Genomic DNA, 24,428 nt, shown 5'->3' with positions numbered 1-24,428 from the left:
GAACAAAGCGAAATCCTTTAATGCGTTTTTTTTTTCATGAAATACTTTATACTTTAAAGTTTTGTACTTCTTACATTTACATATAAATAAATACTATTTACATATAATTAAATAAATGTGTGTGCTATATGTATAAAAAAAACATTAAACTTATCAAAATGCTAGTGCCTTTGGCTTTTTCCTTTCTTTGCTTCATACGATTCCCACGCTAAAATTGATTTACTTACTTTTCTTTTTACACAAACAAATAAGACCATATATCTGTTTTGGTTGTTGTACCTTGGGATACAGACGAGCCCTTTTAGGGGAGACTCTAAATTGTATTAAATGACCCGAGTTAAACATGAATCCTCATCCACACACGTCAATGTCTAATTTGCTCGTGTTTATAGCAACATTACAAGAAGGCACAGCACGGCTGAAGTTCTTTGCAAAACTTGGTTTGAATCAATTTATCTTTGTATTCGTTTAGTTTTTGTATACGGTATTATATTAGTATATTTCGCACAAATAATGAAAGTATAATTATCTATCTTTTGTTAATTATTATTAATAAAACTGACACACTTTTCTACAATCTTAATACATAACGAGGTAACACACCCGCGGCCGATTTACGGTGACGTTCACAACACGAATTTGATAGGTATCAATTATAGTTCGTTATGCCATCGGATTGACACGGAAATGACCACTGAAGTACCGAAAAAAGAATTAGTCTGAAAAGCAATATTATTATTTTTTTACCAGCAACTTCCTGTTACGTTCTGGTAGTGAATTCCACTTTGCAATAGAAGAATGTTTTTTTCTTCCACTTTCTTCTATAAATAGTTATTAATAATTCTCCGACAGATATATCCTCAGATTCCCATTTAATAAACACACACTATATGATCAGCAATGTCTATTCTTGTGTCTTTGCTGCTATGCATATTATTATTCATGAGTGGTGGTGTGAGCTCCTGCATTGAGGTGGAGAGGCAAGCTCTACTTGATGTTAAAGCCAACCTAACAGACGAGTTTGGAAATCTAGACGGTTGGGGGAGCGAAGGAGAAAAAACGGATTGTTGCAAATGGTGGTTGGTCACTTGTGACGACCACACTGGTCATGTAATCAGCCTTTTTCTTTCTTCGATAGGTTCAGGTAATATTAGTCCCTCATTGCAAGTGTTAACTCAGCTACAACATCTTTATCTGGGTTACAATGATTTTCAATCCAGTCCTTTACCCTCCTTTTTGGGTTCCTTGTCCAATTTACAAAGATTGTATATTTCTAGTGCTAATCTGAGTGGACCTATTCCTCATCAACTTGGCAATCTCTCCAACTTGCATGAACTTGATCTTAGCGGTAATTCTTTGACGGGGTCTATTCCCTTTTCCTTTGGAGATTTCACTTCTCTTACCGACTTAGACCTCTCACAAAATCAATTAGGAGGTGTCATCCCAAAATCCTTCGGCAACTGTTCATCCTTAGCTTATCTGGATTTATCACAAAATCAATTAGGAGGTGTCATTCCAAAACATTTAGGGAATTTTTCATCTTTAGTTTACCTATATTTGTCACGAAACCTCCTTAATGGGTCAATGCCTGATAGTATCGGTCAATTTTCAAATCTGGAAAAACTTGATGCTAGTCATAATTCTTTGAATGGAAGAATTCCTGACTTTAAAGGGCATCCTTCCCTCTCACATTTAGACTTGTCTAGTAATCAGTTTTCCGGTAATGTGCCAAACAGTTTGGGCCTGGTCTCAAAGCTTTCACTTCTTGATTTTTCATACAACTCCCTTGAAGGTGTTATCTCGGATGATCATTTTCTCAATCTCACCAAACTAGATTATTTGGACTTGTCTTTCAATTCTTTAGCTTTAAGCTTACATGGGAGAATCCCTTTTCAATTATCAACAATAAAATTGCAATCTTGCAAGTTGGGACCTGGATTCCCGTCGTGGATTAAAACTCAAGAGAATTTCCAATATATTGATATTTCGAATGCCGGAATATCAGATAGCGTCCCCGATTGGTTTTGGGACCTACCAAGTCAATTGAAGTTTCTGAACCTCTCTTCAAATCAAATGAAAGGTATGCTTCCCAACACGGAGGTGTTATTTGATGGCTCTCCTGGAATAGATTTGAGTAACAACCATTTCGAAGGAAGGGTACCGATATTGCCTTCTAAACTGGCTGCATTAAATCTCTCGGGAAATAGGTTCTCAGGAACACTTATATTCTTGTGTAACTTTGATACGGGTTTAACTTTTATTGACCTCTCCAACAACAAATTTTCAGGGCGCCTACCTGATTGTTGGATGAAATTCCGAGAAAAGCTAGTCGTTCTAAGTTTTTCAAATAACAATCTGTCCGGGGAAATTCCTTCTTCGTTGGGAATCTTGTCCAACCTGGAGGCATTGTATTTGCGAAGAAATGCATTTGTGGGTGAAGTGTCAATGACCTTGAAAAACTGCACAAGACTAAGGTTTGTAGATCTTGGGGAAAATAAGTTATCCGGTGTTATACCAGAATGGATAGGGGAAGAACTTTCAGAGTTATATGTTCTTGTTTTAGGATCCAATAGATTCAATGGGACGTTACCTTCTCGGTTATGCTGGTTGCGTAATCTTCATGTCCTTGATCTGTCTAATAATGGATTGTCAGGCGGTGTTCCTAGGTGCTTTGATAACTTTACAGCAATGGCTAGAAGAAGTATTGGAGATTATATGATCACTAGCCATACTTATGTATCAACTATATCAGCTCCATGCACAACGGTTATTGGAATCTCGTGTACACTTCCTAATGAAGAGGCGCAATTTTTAGACAATGCATGGGTTACATGGAAAGGAACAAAACGTTCATTTGGAAGAAGTGTCCTGCATCTACTCAAGAGTATAGATCTTTCAAGAAACAACTTGTCTGGAACACTACCAAACGAAATCACTAGTCTTTTTGAATTGGTTTCATTAAATCTTTCTGTCAACAAACTAAATGGGGAAGTCCCACAAGATATGGGGCGACTGAATTCTCTTGAATCTCTTGACTTGTCTAGTAATAATTTTTCAGGACGTATTCCGTGGAGTTTGTCACAATTGAATTTTCTAAGCTATCTTGACCTCTCAAATAATAATCTGTCAGGAGAAATACCGGTTGGGTCTCAACTTCAACGCTTCAATTATACCTCCTACAGTGGTAATCCTCTGCTTTGTGGACCTCCGCTTACACCAAGTTGTAGGGTTTCACCTGTTGTTGAAAAGAAAGATATTGATCAAGAAGATGAAGACGACTTTTGGAAATCTTATTACACAGGTATGGGTGTTGGATTTTTGGGAATTTGTGGTGCTTTAGTTTTAAACCATCGTTGCAGATATTTCTTTTTCTTTTCGTTGAGTCACATCAAGGATTGGATATATGTAATTGCGGTTGTGCATTTTGGCAAACTTAGAAGGTGGGCATTGTGCAAGTATTTATAACTGGAAACATGCATGAATTGAAAACTGTGTTTTCCTTACTTATTGCATATATTGAACTCTTGTATTGTTTTGACTAGGATATAATTTATATTTATGATTTTGGAGTTTTGTTTTGATTTGAAATGTGTTTTTGGATTACACGAATTCTTCCGTTAAATTAAAAGCAAAATTCCAACAATAAAAAAAATACAGGTTGAAAGTGAATGTAGATAAAGACTAAAGTTACAAAAATCAAAACTTTAAACTAAAAACAAGTAAAGGTGATTTCCAAGATTCAGTTTGAATCATTATGTGTAGGTGACCAATGGTTAGCCTAGTTAGTCAAGCAGTTGAAGACAAAAGTAAATTGAGGAGAGAAAAGAAAGAAATGGAAAAGCATTACTGGAAGCTTAATTTAAACTCAGTTAATGGTGGCGGAAAATCGATTGTTGACAGAATATGAGAAAACGTACGCTTCAGATTGGAATGCAAGAATGTGGTTAAGAATGTTTTGAAAAAAAATGAACCTAATATGATTAAAGACCTGATACAGGAAGCTAAATTCAAATTAATGGGCCAATTTAGGTGTGAATATTTGCTTATACAATCCGGTTTCGAAAAAACTCCGAAATGAGGAAGCATGCAGCCTAATATCACCAGTGTTCCTATATTAACAGAATAAGGTTCTAATTTGTAATTTCAACTCTGTGTTGTTTGATGAAATGTCTGAGATAATTTTTCATATATTGGGAAATTAATGTAATATGACCATGAAAACCTGATTCTTTTACTAGTTTCCTCAATTGTATATTAAATATACTGCAATGAGCAACTACAAATTTCATTACTTCCACTACTAGTGTCGAAACACGAAATGAATCTAACCTGATCCATGACGATGTTTCCACGGATTTTCGAGATGAACGAACCACGTCTTGATCTTCTTCTTCTGCGGCAGCGCCGGTGACCTGCAATGTTGAAACCTGCAATGGTTTCGGGGGTGTGGAGGCGACTGCTAAGATATCCTGAGGATTTCTTGTTCACAGACACAAAAAGTGGTGGTGGCTCTTATTGAGCATGACCCTCTAACAAGGAGGTGGAGACCTCCTTATATAGAGAGCCTCATGGCCACCATCATGATACCCTAATGGGCCTAGCCCAGTTAGGGTTACCTCCACAAAACCCCCCCAGCCCAATAACATTGTATTAGTCCATGTAATAAAATAAGCCAAACATAATAGATTTAGGGTCGTAGAACCGGGTTTTAGTACCATACCCCTACAAGCCCCCCAAGTCTAGCGTTGCTCCTGGGCGCGCAAGCGTCTAGGTGGAGCGCTGGACTTTATAAGGTGTGAGGCGGTTTTTTCCCTTTTCTTTGGCCTTGTCTTTATTGTCTTTTGAGTTTTGAGAGGTTTTCTTCATGATGGTGACATGTTGTAATAAAAGCCTGCGCGCGAGGCGACTTACGAGCTATAATAATAATGAAGCTTGCGCGTGAGGCGACTTACGAGCTGTAATAATAACAGCTTGCGCGCGAGGCGTCTTATGAGCTGTAATAATAACGAAGCTTGCGCGTGAGGCGACTTACGAGCTATAATAATGAAGCTGGCGCGAGAGGCGACTTACGAGCTATAATAATAATGAAGCCTGCGCGCATGGCGACTTATGAGCTGTAATAATAATGAAGCTGGCGCGAGAGGCGACTTACGAGCTATAATAATGAAGCTGGCGCGAGAGGCGACTTACGAGCTATAATAATAATGAAGCCTGCGCGCATGGCGACTTATGAGCTGTAATAATAATGAAGCTGGCGCGAGAGGCGACTTACGAGCTATAATAACAATGAAGCCTGCGCGCGTGGCGACTTATGAGCTGTAATAATAATGAAGCTGGCGCGAGAGGAGACTTACGAGCTATAATAACAATGAAGCCTGCGCGCATGGCGACTTATGAGCTGCAATAATAATGAAGCTGGCGCGAGAGGCGACTTACGAGCTATAATAACAATGAAGCCTGCGCGCATGGCGACTTATGAGCTGTAATAATAATGAAGCTGGCGCGAGAGGCGACTTACGAGCTATAATAACAATGAAGCCTGCGCGCATGGCGACTTATGAGCTGTAATAATAATTAAGCTGGCGCGCGGGGCGACTTACGAGCTGAGATAATAATGAAGCTGGCGCGAGAAGCGACTTACGAGCTATAATAACAGTGAAGCCTGCGCGCATGGCGACTTATGAGCTGTAATAATAATGAAGCTGGCGCGAGAGGCGACTTACGAGCTATAATAACAATGAAGCCTGCGCGCATGGCGACTTATGAGCTGTAATAATAATTAAGCTGGCGCGCGGGGCGACTTACGAGCTGAACGAACCACGGATGGCGCCAATGTCTAAACACGAAATGAATCTAACCTGATCCATGACGATGTTTCCACGGATTTTCGAGATGAATGAACCACGTCTTGATCTTCTTCTTCTGCGGCAGCGCCGGTGACCTGCAATGTTGAAACCTGCAATGGTTTCGGGGGTGTGGAGGCGACTGCTAAGATATCCTGAGGATTTCTTGTTCACAGACACAAAAAGTGGTGGTGGCTCTTATTGAGCATGACCCTCTAACAAGGAGGTGGAGACCTCCATATATAGAGAGCCTCATGGCCACCATCATGATACCCTAATGGGCCTAGTCCAGTTAGGGTTACCTCCACAAAACCCCCTCAGCCCAATAACATTGTATTAGTCCATGTAATAAAATAAGCCAAACATAATAGATTTAGGGTCGTAGAACCGGGTTTTAGTACCATACCCCTACAACTAGAAAATAATCCTTTAATTACGCGCTATGCGCGTCATTAAAGGGGTAAATGACACGATATCTCGTGTCAAGGAAGGCCATGTCATAAAGAAACAATGATGAAAATTTGTGTGTCATGCATTTATGACAAACATTATTGACATCTTTGTGTTCGACACACGTTTGCGGGTCATGGTTTCAAGTATTATAAAATAGAATGTTTTTGACAGATTTATAATTTCAACATTAAATAATGGCAATTAACGTCTCATAATAAAACTAAAATTCATATATAGCAAAATAATCCATTTCATATAATATTCAACATACTAACAAACATTCAAAAGTCGACCATTCTTCACAATATTTCAAAGTTTAACATTTAATTAACATCGATACGAACATTCACTGGTAAATAAAGGATGCCACAAAAGTCGATCATTCTTCACGAATTCCATCAATATCAGCATCCGTGTAAGCCTGAGAAAAAATTTAGATTAGTTAAACCTAAAGTTCAAATGATTTAAAGATTTATTTATCAGATCCGTTTGACTTTTAACAATCAAAGCTTCTTTTTTGACCATTAAACTACAGTTTTGACCCATTAGTCAAATATGCAGTCAAATCCACAAAAAAATTTGAAGTCAAACAATTTCATTCTGAATAACTAACACCAGGGTATATGGATAAATTTGTCTGTTTGCACTAGTTGTAAGCTAAAAATTTTACAAATAACAAAAATAATAATAATAAAATAATTAAGTAATTCAATTATTATTATTGGTTAATCATGAATATCAACAACTAATTATTCACAAACATCATCAGCTCTATCACTACTGTAACATCTAATTTCATATTTCATTACATCTCATACATAAATATATATATTAATTAGACATACTTTTATAGTAAAAAGAAAAAAAATATATTCGAATTCAAATAAAAACAATGCAAGATACTCATAACTTCATCTGAACAAATATTATTAATTATTGATTTATATATTTCTAGAAGTGCACCAGACAACCTGCCAAGGGGGTATGAAATTTGCAAAATGGTTACAATTTTCTAATTTTATAAGTGAGTAAGTTCATCAATTAGCTTACATAAGTATAGAAGGTTGATAGTATGTGCCAGGTATCAATCCCACCAATACCTAAATATCTTCAAGTAATGAGAGCTTTTTTTGTGGCCTAATTTGGTGGCTGAAAAGTAAGTTATCCAACATTGATCCTCACATCAAAGAAAATGAAACTAGGGTTCAAATGATTTATTATGATTTAGAAAATTTCCATAAAAATATCCACCAACTCAAACAGATATCAGGTGGTGTATCAACTATCTTATCACACACATTATACAAATACTTGATCTTTTTAATGTGCACATAACTATTCAAAGGAGGTTATTAGGATGACTATGTTAAGTTGTTAACCCCATGCATTTTTAATAAAGAGATCCGGTTATGTATGTAATAGAATTAGTGTGTATACTGATATGTACATATCATATTCATTCTAATGGATCGGTGTTTTAAATGTTTAGATCAAACATACTAAAGCTGCAATTCAATCCTTGAAGCTGCCAACTTCTTGATCACAATACAATACCCGCTAACAAATGCAGTACCTTTTCAATACAGACATTTAATCCAATATTTAATACATGTTAAAGAAGCTAAATGCATACACTTCAACATTAAACTACTACATAACATAAGTTTTCCTTTCGCCAACAGCAACCCTGTTCTTCCAAAAACTTCTTGACCTGATAAGCAACACAGACATTATCCAAAAATTTCTAGGCCCCTTAATATATGAAAATAGCTTGAAGAAAACCATAAAAAAAACGTATAGCTATAAAATAACAATAAAAATAACAAAAACCATAATATAATAATATAAACCCTTTTCTTTAATCGGTTTGGTTAGTTAAATAAAAATATAATTTTAATAATCAGTTTTCAAAATATTATGAATAATGTTGGAAAAAAATGCAAAACAAAAGTGAGTTTTTGAATATATATATATATATACACTATATTAAAATACATATAGGATGGGTAAAAGAGTAATTTCACTAAAAACTCTTAAAATTAAGAGGTACAGTCAATTAAAGCATAGGTTCTAAGTGTTTTTAGCATCCGAAAGTGTAAGATGGATTATGGGCGGCCAGATTCAAAATTTGAGTTTCAAAACCTAAAAACACGCACTAGCTGTCAGATGCATACAAACAAGATAGAAACAAACAAGATTACGCATAGAAGTATGAAGAGAGGAGTGGAACACTTCAAACCCTAAATCACATCCAAGGCTCAAACCATGATTGGTTAAACTTGAAATCGATGGACGGGAGTAGCAATTGATTATCTGCTACCTGTATTGCACTCGGTTTGCTTAGATTCGAGAAAAAAGGTGAAGAACCGTCAGCCTCGGGTTCGAATCAAGACTTCAAGAGGTATGTTTCTTGATTATTTGCATTGGATAATGATGCTAATCGACTGGGACTGATCTATACCCATGATTTGAAAATGGGTAATCTAAGTTTAAAGGGACCGATTGAAACTGCCAAGGGACGGATCGAAGATATCAATCACCAGTATGCAGTTATGTGGCGTTTTAGCCACTGATTTTGAATATTCTCATTGATCTTGGATGTTTAATTCATTAATGTTAGGTTTAAGTTGTTGAAATTTCATGGGCTGTAACAGGTCTGAGTTCAATTGTCTGGCTTCATTCACCTTTTTCAACATCACATATCCACCTCGGGTATGTTTTTTAGGGTTTTTATGCCGTGAAGCTTTGGTGGCTTTGGTGAATTTAACGATGCTTCCGCAAATACGGAATTTGTAACACGGGGACAAGAGGAAATAGGCGTTTCAAACAGAAGCTATTCGGCAGCTGACCAGCTTCTTGACTAAATCTGAGGGTTTTTGTTTTGCTATTAATTGTTAGCTCCCAGGCTTTTTATATGTGTTAAAAATTGTCGATTACACGGTCATATGTGGTTGACTGCAATTAGGATTTCTTTTTTGAAATTTGAAATTGAAAGTTGCTTGCAGTTTGAAATTCCAGGTCAATTTGGGCATTTGACTGATATTCAAGGAAGCAGCAGCAGCAGCAGCAGCAGCAGCGTGCAAGTTGTTGTTACCCTATTGAAGTGTTTGAAAGTTGAAACATATTCAAGTATTGATAATTGGCTTCCACGATGTACCAGTTACCTGCCATATTAGTTTCAGAAAAGAGATGCTACATGAGCGGTGTTGGTGCATCGTTGAATATATCTTTTTGTACAATAAACCAAAACTTTGACTTGTGAGTTATCTTTCTTTTTATTGCTTTACACATACATACATACATACATATGAACATACTTAGTTTCTAATCATTATGCATCATGTAGGGAGGATCCATATAAAATCGATATCTCGATACAATTCACAGGTACACATTAATGGTTGATGTTGAACACAATACGTTTTCAATTTTAAAGTAGATCAATTTTGTTTTTTTCAGGATTAAATGACCTCGAGCCTAAGAGTAAGCTTGTTTAATAAACGAGCTCGGGCCGCATTTTGACTTCTCGAGCACTAGCTGGCTCATAAGCCTAAATGGCTCAGGCTTCAAAAATTAATAATGAGCCGAGCTTGAAACAAACTATGCTCAGAATTATAAGCATGATTTATTTTTTCATTTATTCCCTTAAACGGATGAGCAACAATATCCGCAGCTAAGCATAGATTTGGCTAATGGGTCCTGTAGTTATTGTGGGTTAAATTTGTTGCTGATCATGTCAGATTTGGCTAATGGGTCCTGTAGTTATTGGTGGCTTAAAATACGAACCGAAACCGTATCGAAAATGAAGAAAACAAAAATAAAAAAACTTAAATAAACTGAAACCGAAATAAAACAAAAAACTGAACAAAAAACAAATAACTAAAACCGAACTAAAACAGAACTGAAACAAATCTAAAGAACTAAAACAAAACCAACGAAAAATATCGTACCGAAAACCAAAAAAATAGATATAAAAAACTGAAAACATTAACTGAAGCGAAACAAAAAAAATCGAAAATGAACCGAAACTAAAACCTGAAACCAAACAGAATTCATAAAGGAGTTATCAAAACCACCTTTGTATGAAACCAAACAGAATTCATAAGATTTATGGGATTTTTGCAGGATTCTTTAGAGAGTATAAAAGTAGGGGGTGATAAACGGGCCGTGTTCAAGGGTTGGCGGGTCAAACCCAACACAACCAGAAAATCGTGTTAGACATACGAACCCAAACGTTTGCAGGTTGACACGAATATGACCGTTTTAACCTTTTTTCGCATATTAATACTTTAAATTTATAATTATACAACCAAGAAGACAAATGGATATGGCACAGTTTTATTTCAATTAGATATTATATCAAATTTTCATCCAAGTTTTGAATTTTAGCATAAATACTTAAAATTAACTAAATGAACGGCATAAAACACATGAACCCAAACACAATGCATGCCTTTGCAGTTGACATGAGCACGGCTCGTTTAACCCGAAACTAAATCTTTTTTGCATATTTGTACTTTAATACTCTGAATTTACATAATGCATGCTTTTATATTTCTTGAGAATTTTGTGTTTTAACTTCTAGATTTTGGTATAACAAAATAACCAAATAGTTTTTAAGTTATTATATAAAAGTATAAAACACAATTTCAAAAATAAAAAATAAATATATGGGTTAAACATGTCAACACGCTAACCCATTTATACCAAACCCATACCCGTAAATTTCATGTTAGGTTCGTGTAAAGAACGCAACGCTACTACCCTACATAAATGGGCAGCAATATGCAACAAAATAACATAACTGAAAATAACAGAATAAGAAGCATACCCCACTGGCAATAACAACACCGGTAACAACCGGAACAAGGGTAACATAAGTAAGCCAACTCTCCATTTTCAAAGTCATCATATACGCAAAAACCGCAGTAAAAAACGGCGTTGTAGCCCCAACCGCTTGATTAAACGACACAGGCAAATACCTAAGAGACACATTGCCACTAACAACCGACGCACAAAAGATCAATCTCAAAGCCGAAATCTTAACCAACTGAACACGTGAACGAATGGTTTGCACAGGCACCATCTTCATCCATGCAATGGCAATGTAGCTGAGCAGAGCGCACGATGACATGTGACACATTGTGAGGAAAATCGGGTACTTGAATCCGTAATTGGTTAACAAGTATTTGTTGAGCAATAAGACGCCAATGTTGGATGAGTACCATGCGGATACGAGGCTCAATGTGAATAGTTTGCTGGATGAAGGGGTTTTGATGGCTGACATGATGATGAAATTTGTTAAGGATATGAAGGTTGTGAGAGGACATTGGAGAAGAGAGAGAGAAGGTGATATGAGAATTGTGAAAATGAGATTGTGGGATTCAGGAGAGAGATGTAGAGAGTGGTGGGTCGTGTTTTGTGGGTGATTGAAGATCATTTTGTTGATGTGAATAAGAAAAAGGTAATTAAGTTTGTTTTGTTTTGTGGTAGTTTTATAAAAATTGTAAAAGATTGATTGTAATTATATAAACTTCTTTAAATTTATGTTGTTAGAATACGATTATTTGTATTTCATCATTGGTTGCGTTAGGCTAAGCCCGACTCAGCACCTGGACGATAGAGGCGACAGAGGAGTGGGTGTTGGCATGATGGTGCCCGAAGCCATGGACGTCATCCGAATACACTTGGACATAGGGATATGTTGGATTGAAACTAAAGCCAAAACAGACAGAAATAAGGTGGGTCGTCCTCGGTTCTTTCAAGTTGCCAAAACCGACCGACTATGACCAATTTAGGCTAAAATGTTTCAAAGTTTGATTCTTACATACCCCGAACCCAAATTCAACTGCAAATTTAAGAGCGAGTAACAAAAGAATAGGGCTGACAACTTATACACAAGACACGAATACACGACACATACCTACATGACTGTAACAGGTAACATGTAAGACCTTAACAGGTTTCGTGTACTAAACAGGTAGACATGAAATTACCTGTTAATTTTCGTGTCTAAACAAGTAAAATAACATTCTCACTCTATGTTTTCCAGTCTTCATCACTCACCACTCACGAACATTCCCTCCCAGGCTTTTGTTTCACTGAACCGGTTGTCAAATATGTGTTTCTAAACATCTCTTATCGTGTTTTATCGTGTATACAGGTAGTAACAGGTTTGTGTTCGTGTTTAGAATACATGTACACAATAAGTTTTCGTGTCATGTACAGGTATACACATTTTGTGTTCGTGTCTTACTGTGTACGGGCATACACGATATGCCAGCCCTACAAAAGAATACGCTTAAGCAAAACAATTTCAATTCAGCTCATCATTAGGTATTCAGGCTACTTGATCTAAACTGAATACAGCTCAACCATGGGTTTTGTCTTTTAAAGGATAATATTTGTGTCATGTAGTAAAATGCATGACATTAAAATGAAACTAGAACAAACAATAAAGAAGGTGAGCTTGCATTCTTTCGGAAAAGGTACAGGAAAACACAAAGATCCATTAATATTCAATGTAAAAAACAAAAATGTTCCATAACAAATGGTCAACACAACTACTACAAGAACAGATAAATTACCAACAGCAACAATCTCCTTGGTCTTCTCCAATAAAACTGCACGTATGCAAGGTTTTAAACAGTCAGCAAAAAAACGAATGAACATTATAATAACAAAACAACAATCTTCAACTAATTCCTCAGCTACTAAGGCTATGCGTAGTGGAGGGGCTACAATTGGGGGCGAACTGCGCCGTGTGGCGCCCAGTCAGCAAGGGGTAAGAATTTGTTTTTGGGGTGTAATGGTGTAGGGGCTACAACTTGTAATATAATAGTAATATATAATATATATATATATATATATATGTATATAACACACATCCATACATGCCGGCCCCACCACCACACATTTCGCCCCTTCTTCCAGGCGAGGAGAAGACCTCGCCCCCACCCATTTTCGCCTAAAAATCGCCCAGGGGGCAGTGTTCGCGCCTCTTCGCGCCCAAAATCGCCCAAATTGTAGCCCCACTACACATGGCCTAACAACTATTCATAATGACACTAAAAAATATAAGATAACGTAAATAAAATCATGTCCGACTCAAAACAAAGATACTTTGACTGCATTTACGTAAGTGTGACCATCGATAAAAGTTCAACAAAATCCTAAGTTAACCAACGAAAATTGATCTAAACATCTTCAAAACTACAAACCATGTTCCAAAAACAGAATGAAACTCAGCATGCATACAAATATTTCAATCCAGACACACCCTGCATATTAATATACTCCTAAATCAAAATGGCTTCTTGTAGGGCTAATTATAAGCCTATAAATATTCGAAAACAATGCTTAATCAACATTTTCAAATAAAAAATTGAGCATTTATATGTTTAAATCAAAACAACTATCAACTACAATTGGGACAACTAGAAATAATAATATCAAGTCTGCATTTGTAAAAAAGCAGATAATATCATTTCAAACACATAAAAACAAAGGCAGCAAAAACAGAATTAAATAAACAGATTTAATAATAAAGATGATACCTTAAATGTTGCTTGGGTACATGAAGACTCTAACCCTAGACCCCTGAAAAACAACAATCAGTCACACAACAAAAAACTGCTAAGATACATAAACTTGTGAGTTGAATATAACATATAATAAAATAATATACCATGGATTTAGGTGGAAGATTGGACTTGAACTTAGCCCTGACAATACCAGTGTTACCATGCGGCCTTGTCACTTTCCCCCAAATGCACCGGTAATGAGACCCGTCCTTCTTCACTTTGGCCTTGTAGACGTACGCCATGCGTTTGCCTTGGTACCATGCCACCTCTTCCTTGGTGTTCACTCCTTCGATCTGAACCAACGATGTGTTTGGATACTGGTTTGACTTCGATCTCTTGTACCCCAGGATGGTTCCTCTGGTGTACAGTCTGTAATTGAGATGTAAAACGTGAGTGAAAAACAGATGTTATGTGATTTAGGGTTTGGATTATACCTGACGCGTTCTCCTTGACGACCTTTCACCATTTTGCTTTCTTTGCTTAACTTTACCTGACTGCCGGCGCTGATGAAGAAGAAAAGAAACCCTAGAATCCTAAATTGTGTGTGTGAGTTTATAGGTGTGGATTATTATTTTGGATTCAATGTTTGGGCTTGGGTTGGCCTTTTAAGATGGATTTTTCATGACTACTTGACCCAATCATCAACAAAAAGTCAAAACCTTGCTGAGTACGGTTTTTATCAGTTCCAAACCGGTTTCAAAAGCAGTTTGGGTTTATGCTTTGGTGGTTTGGTTTAAAATCCGTTTTTTTTTGCACCTCTAAAGTTCAGAAACTGCTTGTTTGTACACCGCTAAATACTGCATTGTGAATCCTTTGTAACTTGATTCAAAAATCATTATTTAACTTTGGTTTAGACTAGACATAAAACGAACAACCAAATTCAAATTTGATTCCACGTGAACGGTTATTTAACTAGCAAGATTACATAATGATAACATGCCTAACTTAGACTTAGTATACTAATCTTCAAGCCCGATACCGATAACATCTTTAAGGTTTGGCCCAGTGTATAAGTATATAATCTGAAAAATATATATATATATGCGATACAAACTGCTGAAAATTAAAACATAGAGGACTAATTTGTGATCATTCTTATAAATAAATAAATAAGGCCTAGCCCTCCGGCGTAATAATTTTGACGATTCGTATCTTTTTAAACAAACACATCAAGTCGATCTCCGGTGATTCGAGTCTGCTGCTGATCTTTCGATTCTTTATACGAGGTTAGTTGTTGTTTTCGTCGACGAATATCCTTCTTCCCATTAGGGCACGTGAATCGCATTTAGAAGAAGTCTAATAGATCAATTTAGGGTTTAAACGGATTGAATATGATTGTCACATAAATCATGAAATTACGGAAGCAGTCGTTCTAGTCAATTAACTTTCTTTAATGTTAGTGATGCGATTAGTTTACATGAAACCATCTGCTATATGTATATAATCGTTAGGGGTGGCAATCTTGACCCAACTCCTTTCAAATGAGTCAATTTGAGTTGTTTTAAAAGTTAAATGAGTTTGTTTGGGTAAAAGGTTTTAAATAAATGGGTCAAAATAAGTCATTTGAAATTCCATCCTTTTATTTTCGAGTCAAAATGGGTCGACAAGTTCAAAGAAATGGGTCGATGTGGGTTAGTGTCCTAAAGAAATGTGACAGGTTTCGGATCGGAACGGGTTTTCGTACAGGTTTCGGCACGAAACGGGTTTCAGATCGGAACGAGTTCGGTTCAGGTTTCAAGTCAACACGAGTTTTCACCCGTGACGTGTTGGGTTTTGGTTTCTTTCTGGTCGATTCCGGACTCGTTTTTGTTCGTTTTTTCAGTTTTGTTTTTGTTCGGTTTGAATTCTTTTAGTTTCGTTTTGATTGATTTTTTCGATTTCGATTGATGCGGTCTGGTTTTGGCTTTTTGTTTCTTTGTTTCATTTTCGTCGATTCTTTCAATTTCGGTTCGATTCTAGATGGATGTTTTTTTTTTATGGAACGAGGACAACGTATGAACATTTTAGTGCTTTTACTTTTTTTGTTTATGATTTATATTTTGAGTTATAATTTTTTTATTATTATTTTTGAATATTTTTTTGAGGGTTTTTGATCTTAATAGAAAACCCTTCAAAAAAATTCATAAAAAATAATTAAAAAATCATAACTTAAAATATAAGTAAAAAACGAAAAATCTAAAAAAACTAAAATGTTTCCGCCGTTATTCTCGTTCACAAAAAAAAAAAACTCAAAACCCGGTTTGACCATAACCTATTTTGACCCAAACCAAAACAACCCTTTTTTTAATTGACTCGTTTTGACTCATACTCGTTTTGACCCATGACTCATTTCAACCCATGACTCGTTTGACCCAACCCAACCCAACCCATTTGCCACCTCTAATAATCGTTCATTGTGTATGTAGTTCAACAGTTCTGTAGGTATTATCTGGATCTTAGTTTCTGATACTAATTACATAATCCGGTTGAATGGAGTATGATCTGAATCTTCTGCTAAAATATTGGCAGCAGTGTTTCAGAACTCGCTAGCGATTAATCGGACTGATTTTTTTAACGGTGATTGGCAGCACAGTTCAGACTGTTTTGCCATTTGAGTGAAGAGACAGATAATAATTATAATAAAAGACTTAGTATTTGTTGATGGCCAGTGGCAGCAATCTTATTGACATTTTTTGCCTTAGAAGTATCATTGCATACCTAATCACAGGATGCCTTTGGAGCTTTTTTCAATTATGTAGCCTCTAAAATTTATCATTAGTCTGTTTGATGATGATTAGCTGAGTATATTTGGCTCTTGAGACAGAAATGTAGTAAAATAGTTGAAAATAGATCGTATAGTTTATGTCATTATTTGAAGTGTCTGTTAATTGTAAGTTTGTAACGATGCTGAATCTGTACATAGTTAGTAAAGATTAAAGCCTCTAGTTTTATAAGATCTAATAGTACAACTGAAAACTTTTAGTTTTATAAGAATGTTTTTTTTTAAATGTTAAGTTGACTAATGCATAATACAGAATATGGGTCTTTGGACACTTCTGGAGGGGTGTCTGCTTATTGCAAATGCATTTGCAATATTGAATGAAGATCGTTTTCTTGCACCTAGAGGATGGAGCTTCCAAGAATACTCAGGGGTGAAGAGAAACTCCATCAAGGGACAGATTATCGGTCTGATTTATGCAACTCAGTATTTGAGAGTTCTATTGATTATTTTCAACTCTCTCAGCATTGTTGTAAAGCTGGTTTCTGGATGATTGATTACTCAATGTAAGTCAAAAAATCTTATTAACCAATGCAAGCTCAAAGTAAGTCTATTTTTATTCATGAATAATGTCTGTGTTGCTTATCAGGTCAAGAAGTTTTTGGAAGAACAGGGTTGCTGTTGGCGAAAGGAAAACTTATGTTATGTAGTAGTTTAATGTTGAAGTGTATGCATTTAGCTTCTTTAACATGTATTAAATATTGGATTAAATGTCTGTATTGAAAAGGTACTGCATTTGTTAGCGGGTATTGTATTGTGATCAAGAAGTTGGCAGCTTCAAGGATTGAATTGCAGCTTTAGTATGTTTGATCTAAACATTTAAAACACCGATCCATTAGAATGAATATGATATGTACATATCAGTATACACACTAATTCTATTACATACATAACCGGATCTCTTTATTAAAAATGCATGGGGTTAACAACTTAACATAGTCATCCTAATAACCTCCTTTGAATAGTTATGTGCACATTAAAAAGATCAAGTATTTGTATAATGTGTGTGATAAGATAGTTGATACACCACCTGATATCTGTTTGACTTGGTGGATATTTTTATGGAAATTTTCTAAATCATAATAAATCATTTGAACCCTAGTTTCATTTTCTTTGATGTGAGGATCAATGTTGGATAACTTACTTTTCAGCCACCAAATTAGGCCACAAAAAAAGCTCTCATTACTTGAAGATATTTAGGTATTGGTGGGATTGATACCTGGCACATACTATCAACCTTCTATACATGTTCTTGTGGTATCGTGGAACAACTAAAATATATGTTACACAACAAAAGTCGTGTGAACTCATTTAGAATAAAGTTTAGAGTATCACAACCTTTTTGTTAATAAGTTTGCTTTAAGTTATTTCAAATAAACAAATGATCAGTCTTTTATTATGAATGTAATCATATCTATTCTTAGGGGTGTGCAAATTAACCGTCATAATCATTAACCGAACCATAACCGACATAACCGAACCGATTTTAACCGATAACCGACATAACCAGCAGGTCGGTTTAATGAATTTTTAAAAACCGCCAAATACGGGTTGGCTATGGTTAAAGATAATTTCAAACCCGCCAAAACCGAACCACCCCATTTACAAGATTCTCAACTTTATGGAGTATGACTAGACACACCATTGATAATTTGTTGAAAATTAAAGAAGGTAATAACTAATAACGCTCTCATTTTTATACTATATGATTTAATTTTACTAAAGAGTTAAACCATTAATTGTTTGTTTGGATATATATTATTAACTAGACGGGCGCCCGCGCGATGCAGCGGAAAATCCAGACTTTGGTAATCTCATTACAAGTTTATATGTGTTCATTCGGTTTGAAAGCGTTCAAACCGATCATTGGTTTAATTTCACGATTGATTTTTTTTCTTTAACTTTTAGCCAACCAATTTCAAGTTTCAACGGGGTGGTTTCAGTTTTCGACGACAAAAAGGTTACTTACAGTTTGGATCACAGATTAATTTAAAAACCATCAAAACCATACCGCAAACACCCATACGTAAAATGTTGTTTTTAACTGAAAAAAAACTATAACAATATGATAATCAAATTAAAGATAATAAAATTCTCGTTTTTATGGTGCAATGCTTTATAAAAAATATTAACGTATAAAAAAGTTATGACCGTTTAAATTCCGTGGGTGAAGTTGGGTTAAAAGTGAAAATTAAAAGAGTATATAGATAAAAGATTAAGGGTCATAGTTGTAATTAGTGTTTAAATTTACAAAAGTTGATTAAAGTTACATGATCAAAATTGTAACTATTTTTAATGATTTGAAATTGCACGTGATTTATTCTTTAAAAGACTATATTGTCATTTTCAATATGCTTTGTTGAGTTGTAAGTTATGTACTAAATTTTGTATTTTACTTAAAAGCAAGCGTCTTAATTTGTCCATCTTTCACTCATTATATATAGTAGAGATATTAAGAATTATTAAATTTGTTGAACTATGTCATGTCATTTTTATTTTTTCTAGTATCAAAGTTTTAGGCTCAATTATACATTGGTTTGGTCATGGTTAACCGACCCATAACCGACTCGCTATAACCTTCAAAACCGTTTAACCGAAACCGCCATAACGGATCAGTTATGGTTATGATTATCTATTGACCGACATATTAGTTATGGTTATGGGTTTGGTATAAAACCGCCCCAAACCGACCCATGCACACCCCTATCTATACTTCTACATAGAGGTGCACAAATCGGTTAACCGGTTAACCTATAACCGGTTTTTTTGCTAACCTTTTTTTTTTGCGGGCATTAACCGGTTATACCGGTTTTTCGGTTAGGTTAGTAACCGGTTTTTGACCGGTTGGGGAAGCGGTTTTGACCGGTTAGGCCGGACCGGTTAACCGGTTTATAACCGGTTTTTTATAAAATAATAATTAAAAAAAATCGGTTAACCGGTTTTGAAACCAAATATATAAACCGGTTACTAACTGGCGGTTTTGTAAGGCCCCGTTCCCGGTAGCCCTACTTTAGCGTCGGATTTACTCATAAACACAGTTCTAAAAATCAGAGTTAATTAAAACTTTCGCGGAATATAAAACTTTAACCGATTATTACAAACATTTAATCTTTTCTTTAAAACCATAACATATATTTAACACATCTTTTCTTCCATCTTCAGATGCCAGCCGTTCAATCCATGTCATGTGCCATCCTCATGCCAGCTCTTTAGTTCGCTCACCTGCGTGCATACTAAAAGTCAGCTACGCTGAGTGAGTTCTAATTAATCAAGCAACTTACCATACAACCACTTCAAACAATATGTATGTATCCGAAGACACATAATCCACTGTCTAACCTGTCCACCTTACCACTTAACCACTTAACTGCCCCTAACCACTTAGCCACTTGTTTACGGAAACACATAGAGGCTTGTCCTCTCACGTGTTCACGTTATGCAACTTAATAACAGGGGCACGTATAGGCTTTCCCTATCACGCACTCACGTTATGCCACTTAATAACGAAGGCACGTATAGGCTTTCCCTATCACGCACTCACGTTATGCCACTAACACCCTTACTAGACTCTTGCCACTTCTAACACACTCTACCTCTACCTGCCTATATCACACTTCATATCAGTTCATTATTTACGTAATAAGCAAGTCACATCATAGCATTCATACACACTAACAACCACTTGGAATTTACCATCCTTGGCGATACGTGCAATATCAGAAGATCGTTCACGTACCGACAAGCATTATAAAATAGCTACCTCGTATAACATCTATAGCATACACTTACCATTTAAGGTAAGTGTATTCACACTTCACATCGAGTATGCACACAGCCCCGAAAACATAACAAGGAAATGGGGCTAGAAACTCACCTGAACTCGGCTACTTCTTCCGTTAATGGTTACTCCTTTCTTTGGCTGTGCACAGCTAACTGTATAACAATTATGCATATTGATCACTATCATTTTCCATTAGGATTTTAATTTATTTTCTAATTCGATAACTCATTCTTCATAGCGTATTAAGTCTGATTCGCTATCTGATCCGTTACCTTAAACGTAAGCGAACATACATGTTAGGCGAACTTAACTAAGTTCAGCGAACTTAACATTCAGCGAACTTGGATTCTGGCGAACTTATCAGTAGCGAACTTAACATTAGCGGCTTAGGATCAGGCGAACTTATGCACGGGCGAACTTGTCTACAAGCGAACTTGTCCACAAGCGAACTTGTCCACAAGCGAACTTGTAACAACGCGAACTTCCATAGCGAAGTTATCCAGTAGCTGTGACGGGTTGATTTTTATCAACCTTAACAAGCATCTTGTGATTTTAATACTCTTGTTAAGGTTCGATATCACCCACTAACGTTTCCTACCCGTTTTCGTTCATTTTTAACCCGTATAAACCATAAAGCTTGGACCTTTACGCTTAAAAACTTTCAATACAATTCGTCGTACATAGCCATTCGTTAAGTTCGTTTCCAACGTCAAGTTTGCTACTTTATATTTCGTTTAGATCCGATTTACTTTATCTTTAAGTTTCAAGACTAACCGTTTATAAAAACATAAACTTTAAAGATAACGGTCATACCTTTACGTGTTTTTAAGGTTACGGTTAGCTTGGTGATGAACTACAATCCTGTATCTTGCTTGCACGCTCAAGATCTATCAAGTTATAGGCTCGGTTTGGTCTCGGATTGCTCCTTAGCTCGCGGCCGCATAGGGTGTAAGAAGTATGTGTGTTTGAGTGTAGAGAATGAAATAAATAAGATGGATGGAAAATGGAAAAGGATTAGGGTTTAAGGGGTATTTATACTCCCTTAAGCCCATGGACCTAAGGCACATCTTTCCTTTTTGGTCCATCTTTGCTTTCATTAAACCAAGCCCGTTACCCCTTTATCATTATTATTATATTATTATTACCGCTCCGCTAACTCATTTAGTTCACCCGACACAAATAATATATATTAAGTATTATCCTGGAATTTTCGGGATGTTACAGGTTTGGATCGGTTAGTAACCGGTTAGGGTTGGACCGGTTACTAACCGGTTACAAAATCGGTTAGAAACCGGTTAACCGGTTTATGTGTGCACATCTACTTCTACATGAGGTTAGTGACACCATGCCATCTAGACTTGGTTTAACCAGATGTTTCATCATCTTTGTTAATCATGTTTTAAAAACTATTTCAAACACATCTTTTGCATCTAGAATACAAAAAATATATAGTGTTAGGAAACAAACTCAAATTATGCAAGATTATAGTATGCTAAACCTCAAACGATTAACAAGGTTACTCTATCAGAAGCACGAAGGGGCAGTAACCATGGTAGCAACAGTAGTTCTTCATAACAAAAAGCAAACCAAGTGGTTCTTTAACAGCTACCCTTGCCATTATAATCAAATATGATGGAAATCAAAATACAGACAATTAGACATCATAAGAACCTTACAAGAATACCGATGGGTCAAACAAACTATCCATACACTGATGACATATTAGACAGACCATTTAACATTTTCCACATATCATAATATGCGGCATACGGCCCATATGATACATAGGTAATGTTATACAAGCCCGTATACAAATTAAAAAGGTTTATACAAGTTGTTATACGAATCGTTTAAGGTAGTTTGCAAGAGTTATACAGTTCGTATAATTTTACCAAAACTGACTGTTGTGACAACTGACAATGGTAACCTTACTCGACATGTATAACAAGTGAGGGTGATGTCTATAATAGCAACCTTACTGAATACTGATCCACTACCTACAAGTTCAAAACATCAAGAAACATGTCTATTGATTTCCAGATAAACAAACCACCAACACAAACCACGTCAATACAAAAACGCCAAATAAAACGTTCACGATTACATATCTAGACACGCTAACTTACCAAAGTACCAAACGATCTCACTACTTCATACCAGTTTCCAAATCATTCGCTTTGACCGCACCAATCTTCACATATCTGAAACCAAAAGGACACACATAACCTTCACCTTCACCTTGCACCTTCCGCCTATCAACAAAATACGACCACACATGCGACACAATCCAACCCGCAAATGCTCCACAACCAATAGTCAATATAAATCCCAAATCAGCACAACCTTCACTCTCTGAATCATTCTTTAAACCTTCGTTACCTTCCACCTTCGAATGCTCCTTCGGAATAACTGCAGGCATCGAATGCATCCATTTCGGAATCTCCTTAATTCCGAAGCTCCACGAATACACCGACGCAATCTCTTCACGCTCTTCATTATCAGACACCAAACCCAACAAAACCTCTTCACCTTTCAACATTTCCCCCAAATCTACCCGATACGAAACCAACGGCTCGACCGGCTTTGGGTGACCAAACTCAGTTACCCTAACATCTACCCGCTTCAAAATCGCAATGTAATCGACCCACGCCGTTAATTTCACTCCAGTTTTCAACTCATGAGTCATAATCGAAACATTGCTAACCCTAGAAGACGAAATTGTGCATAAATTGGAACCAAACTCGACATTAACGAACTGGGTTTCATCCAATTGTTCAAAAGATACGTTTTTAGCTAATTTGGAAGCAAACCCAGATGGGATTATTACCAGTGAGAGACGATTGCCGATCTTGAACGTGAAGTTGGTGGAAAACGACGTCGTTGGGGTGAGTTTGAACGGTGTGGTGTGGAATATGATGCCGGAGCTTGATGGGTTTGGGCGGGTGAGTTGAACGGTATCGGAATCTTTGTCGCCGGATAAATGAGCGTCGCCGGAGAGTGAATATCCGGCTGGGAATTGGAATGAGGTTGATGACGTGGATGGTGTTGATAGAGATAGGATGAGTAGTATGAGGAGTGAGAGTGGAAACCAAGCCATCATCACAACAATGGTGATTTTGATTTTTGAGAAATTTGTGAGTCTCAAATGGGAATAATAAGGGTGTATTTGGATTGCTTATTTAAATGAAAAAATGACTTTTTGTTAAAAGACCTTATTAACTTATGATTTTTTTAAAAGTAGTTTTTAAAAACATGTTTGGATTAGCTTATGTGTTGGTGAAGAAACACTAAGTGACCCGGTACAGATTATAGATAATCTGGTACAGATTATAGATAATCTGGGGGTTAAGTAATGTTTCCCACGGATGAGGTCTAGCTGAGAAGGCTGTTCTTCAGGAGACCTGCAAAACAAACACCGTAAGCTCGTCACTGAGAAGGGGGGAGTTCCTCCTTGTGACCACCCTCCGGCGTGAGAATCAGACTAGGTTGCTCTGAATATAAGTGTATATTAAGAGATTGCTAGATAACTGGATAGCAGATGATCTTACCATTCCAAGATATTGGAGTATTTATAGCCGAAGGTAGGTTTCCAAGAAGGTACAGCCGGCTGAATAGTATTCTTGTTCAACCAACAGTGGACTATGCACAGGCCATACTGGTTGGTGGGTAGGTTACGGCCAACAGTAACAAAGTCGGCTGCACTATTCCACCAACTGTAGATTATGCACGTCCCACCTACTGTGGATTGTACGCAGGCCATGCTGGTTGGTGAATAGGTTATGGCCAACAGTAACACTATTCCACCAACTGTAGGCCACGCATGCTCCTCAGTAAGGGTTGGTGAGTAGGCAGCGGCTAATAGTGACAAACAGTACTAGAGGGTGCTCCTCCTCGCCCTGTTGTCGATGAGCTGTCACCCTGTGATTGGCTCATGGGCTGTTCTGGTCATATCGTCTGTCCTATCAAGGTATGGTACAAAAGATCTTTCAGAATCAGACTGGCTCATTTAG

The 24,428-nt window shown here is 36.6% G+C and overlaps 4 protein-coding genes across 4 annotated transcripts; 2 read left to right on the top strand and 2 right to left on the bottom strand.

Moving 5' to 3' along the window:
* Positions 1–730: 730 nt before the first annotated feature.
* LOC143588087 (receptor-like protein EIX2) lies at positions 731–3,465 on the top strand. Its single transcript, XM_077069194.1, has 2 exons — positions 731–1,462; positions 1,529–3,465. Exons 1-2 carry the CDS (start codon positions 901–903, stop codon positions 3,463–3,465), a joined length of 2,499 nt encoding a protein of 832 aa, XP_076925309.1. The 5' UTR covers positions 731–900.
* Positions 3,466–12,748: 9,283 nt separating this feature from the next.
* On the bottom strand, positions 12,749–14,394 carry LOC143588079 (large ribosomal subunit protein eL33w-like). Its single transcript, XM_077069190.1, has 4 exons — positions 14,314–14,394; positions 13,984–14,248; positions 13,853–13,895; positions 12,749–12,919 (listed from the first exon to the last, which is right to left on the bottom strand). The coding sequence occupies exons 1-3, from the start codon at positions 14,343–14,345 to the stop codon at positions 13,854–13,856; spliced, it is 339 nt and encodes a 112-aa protein (XP_076925305.1). The 5' UTR covers positions 14,346–14,394; the 3' UTR covers positions 12,749–12,919; position 13,853.
* A 625-nt stretch (positions 14,395–15,019) lies between these two features.
* Positions 15,020–17,273, top strand: LOC143588078 (uncharacterized). Its single transcript, XM_077069189.1, has 3 exons — positions 15,020–15,105; positions 16,894–17,143; positions 17,227–17,273. The coding sequence occupies exon 2, from the start codon at positions 16,897–16,899 to the stop codon at positions 17,128–17,130; it is 234 nt and encodes a 77-aa protein (XP_076925304.1). The 5' UTR covers positions 15,020–15,105; positions 16,894–16,896; the 3' UTR covers positions 17,131–17,143; positions 17,227–17,273.
* A 5,291-nt stretch (positions 17,274–22,564) lies between these two features.
* LOC143588086 (putative L-type lectin-domain containing receptor kinase S.7) lies at positions 22,565–23,515 on the bottom strand. Its single transcript, XM_077069193.1, has one exon. It carries the CDS (start codon positions 23,513–23,515, stop codon positions 22,565–22,567), a length of 951 nt encoding a protein of 316 aa, XP_076925308.1.
* Between the last annotated feature and the right edge of the window lie 913 nt (positions 23,516–24,428).

The sequence above is a fragment of the Bidens hawaiensis genome, unplaced genomic scaffold (genome assembly GCF_021521415.1).
Source record: "Bidens hawaiensis isolate Kalapana, Puna unplaced genomic scaffold, B.hawaiensis_p1.1 tig00035977_1, whole genome shotgun sequence".
In the NCBI taxonomy this organism is placed as follows: Eukaryota; Viridiplantae; Streptophyta; class Magnoliopsida; order Asterales; family Asteraceae; genus Bidens; species Bidens hawaiensis.
The sequence above is the reverse complement of the archived record's forward strand: the minus strand, read 5'-3'. Positions and strand labels throughout refer to the sequence as shown.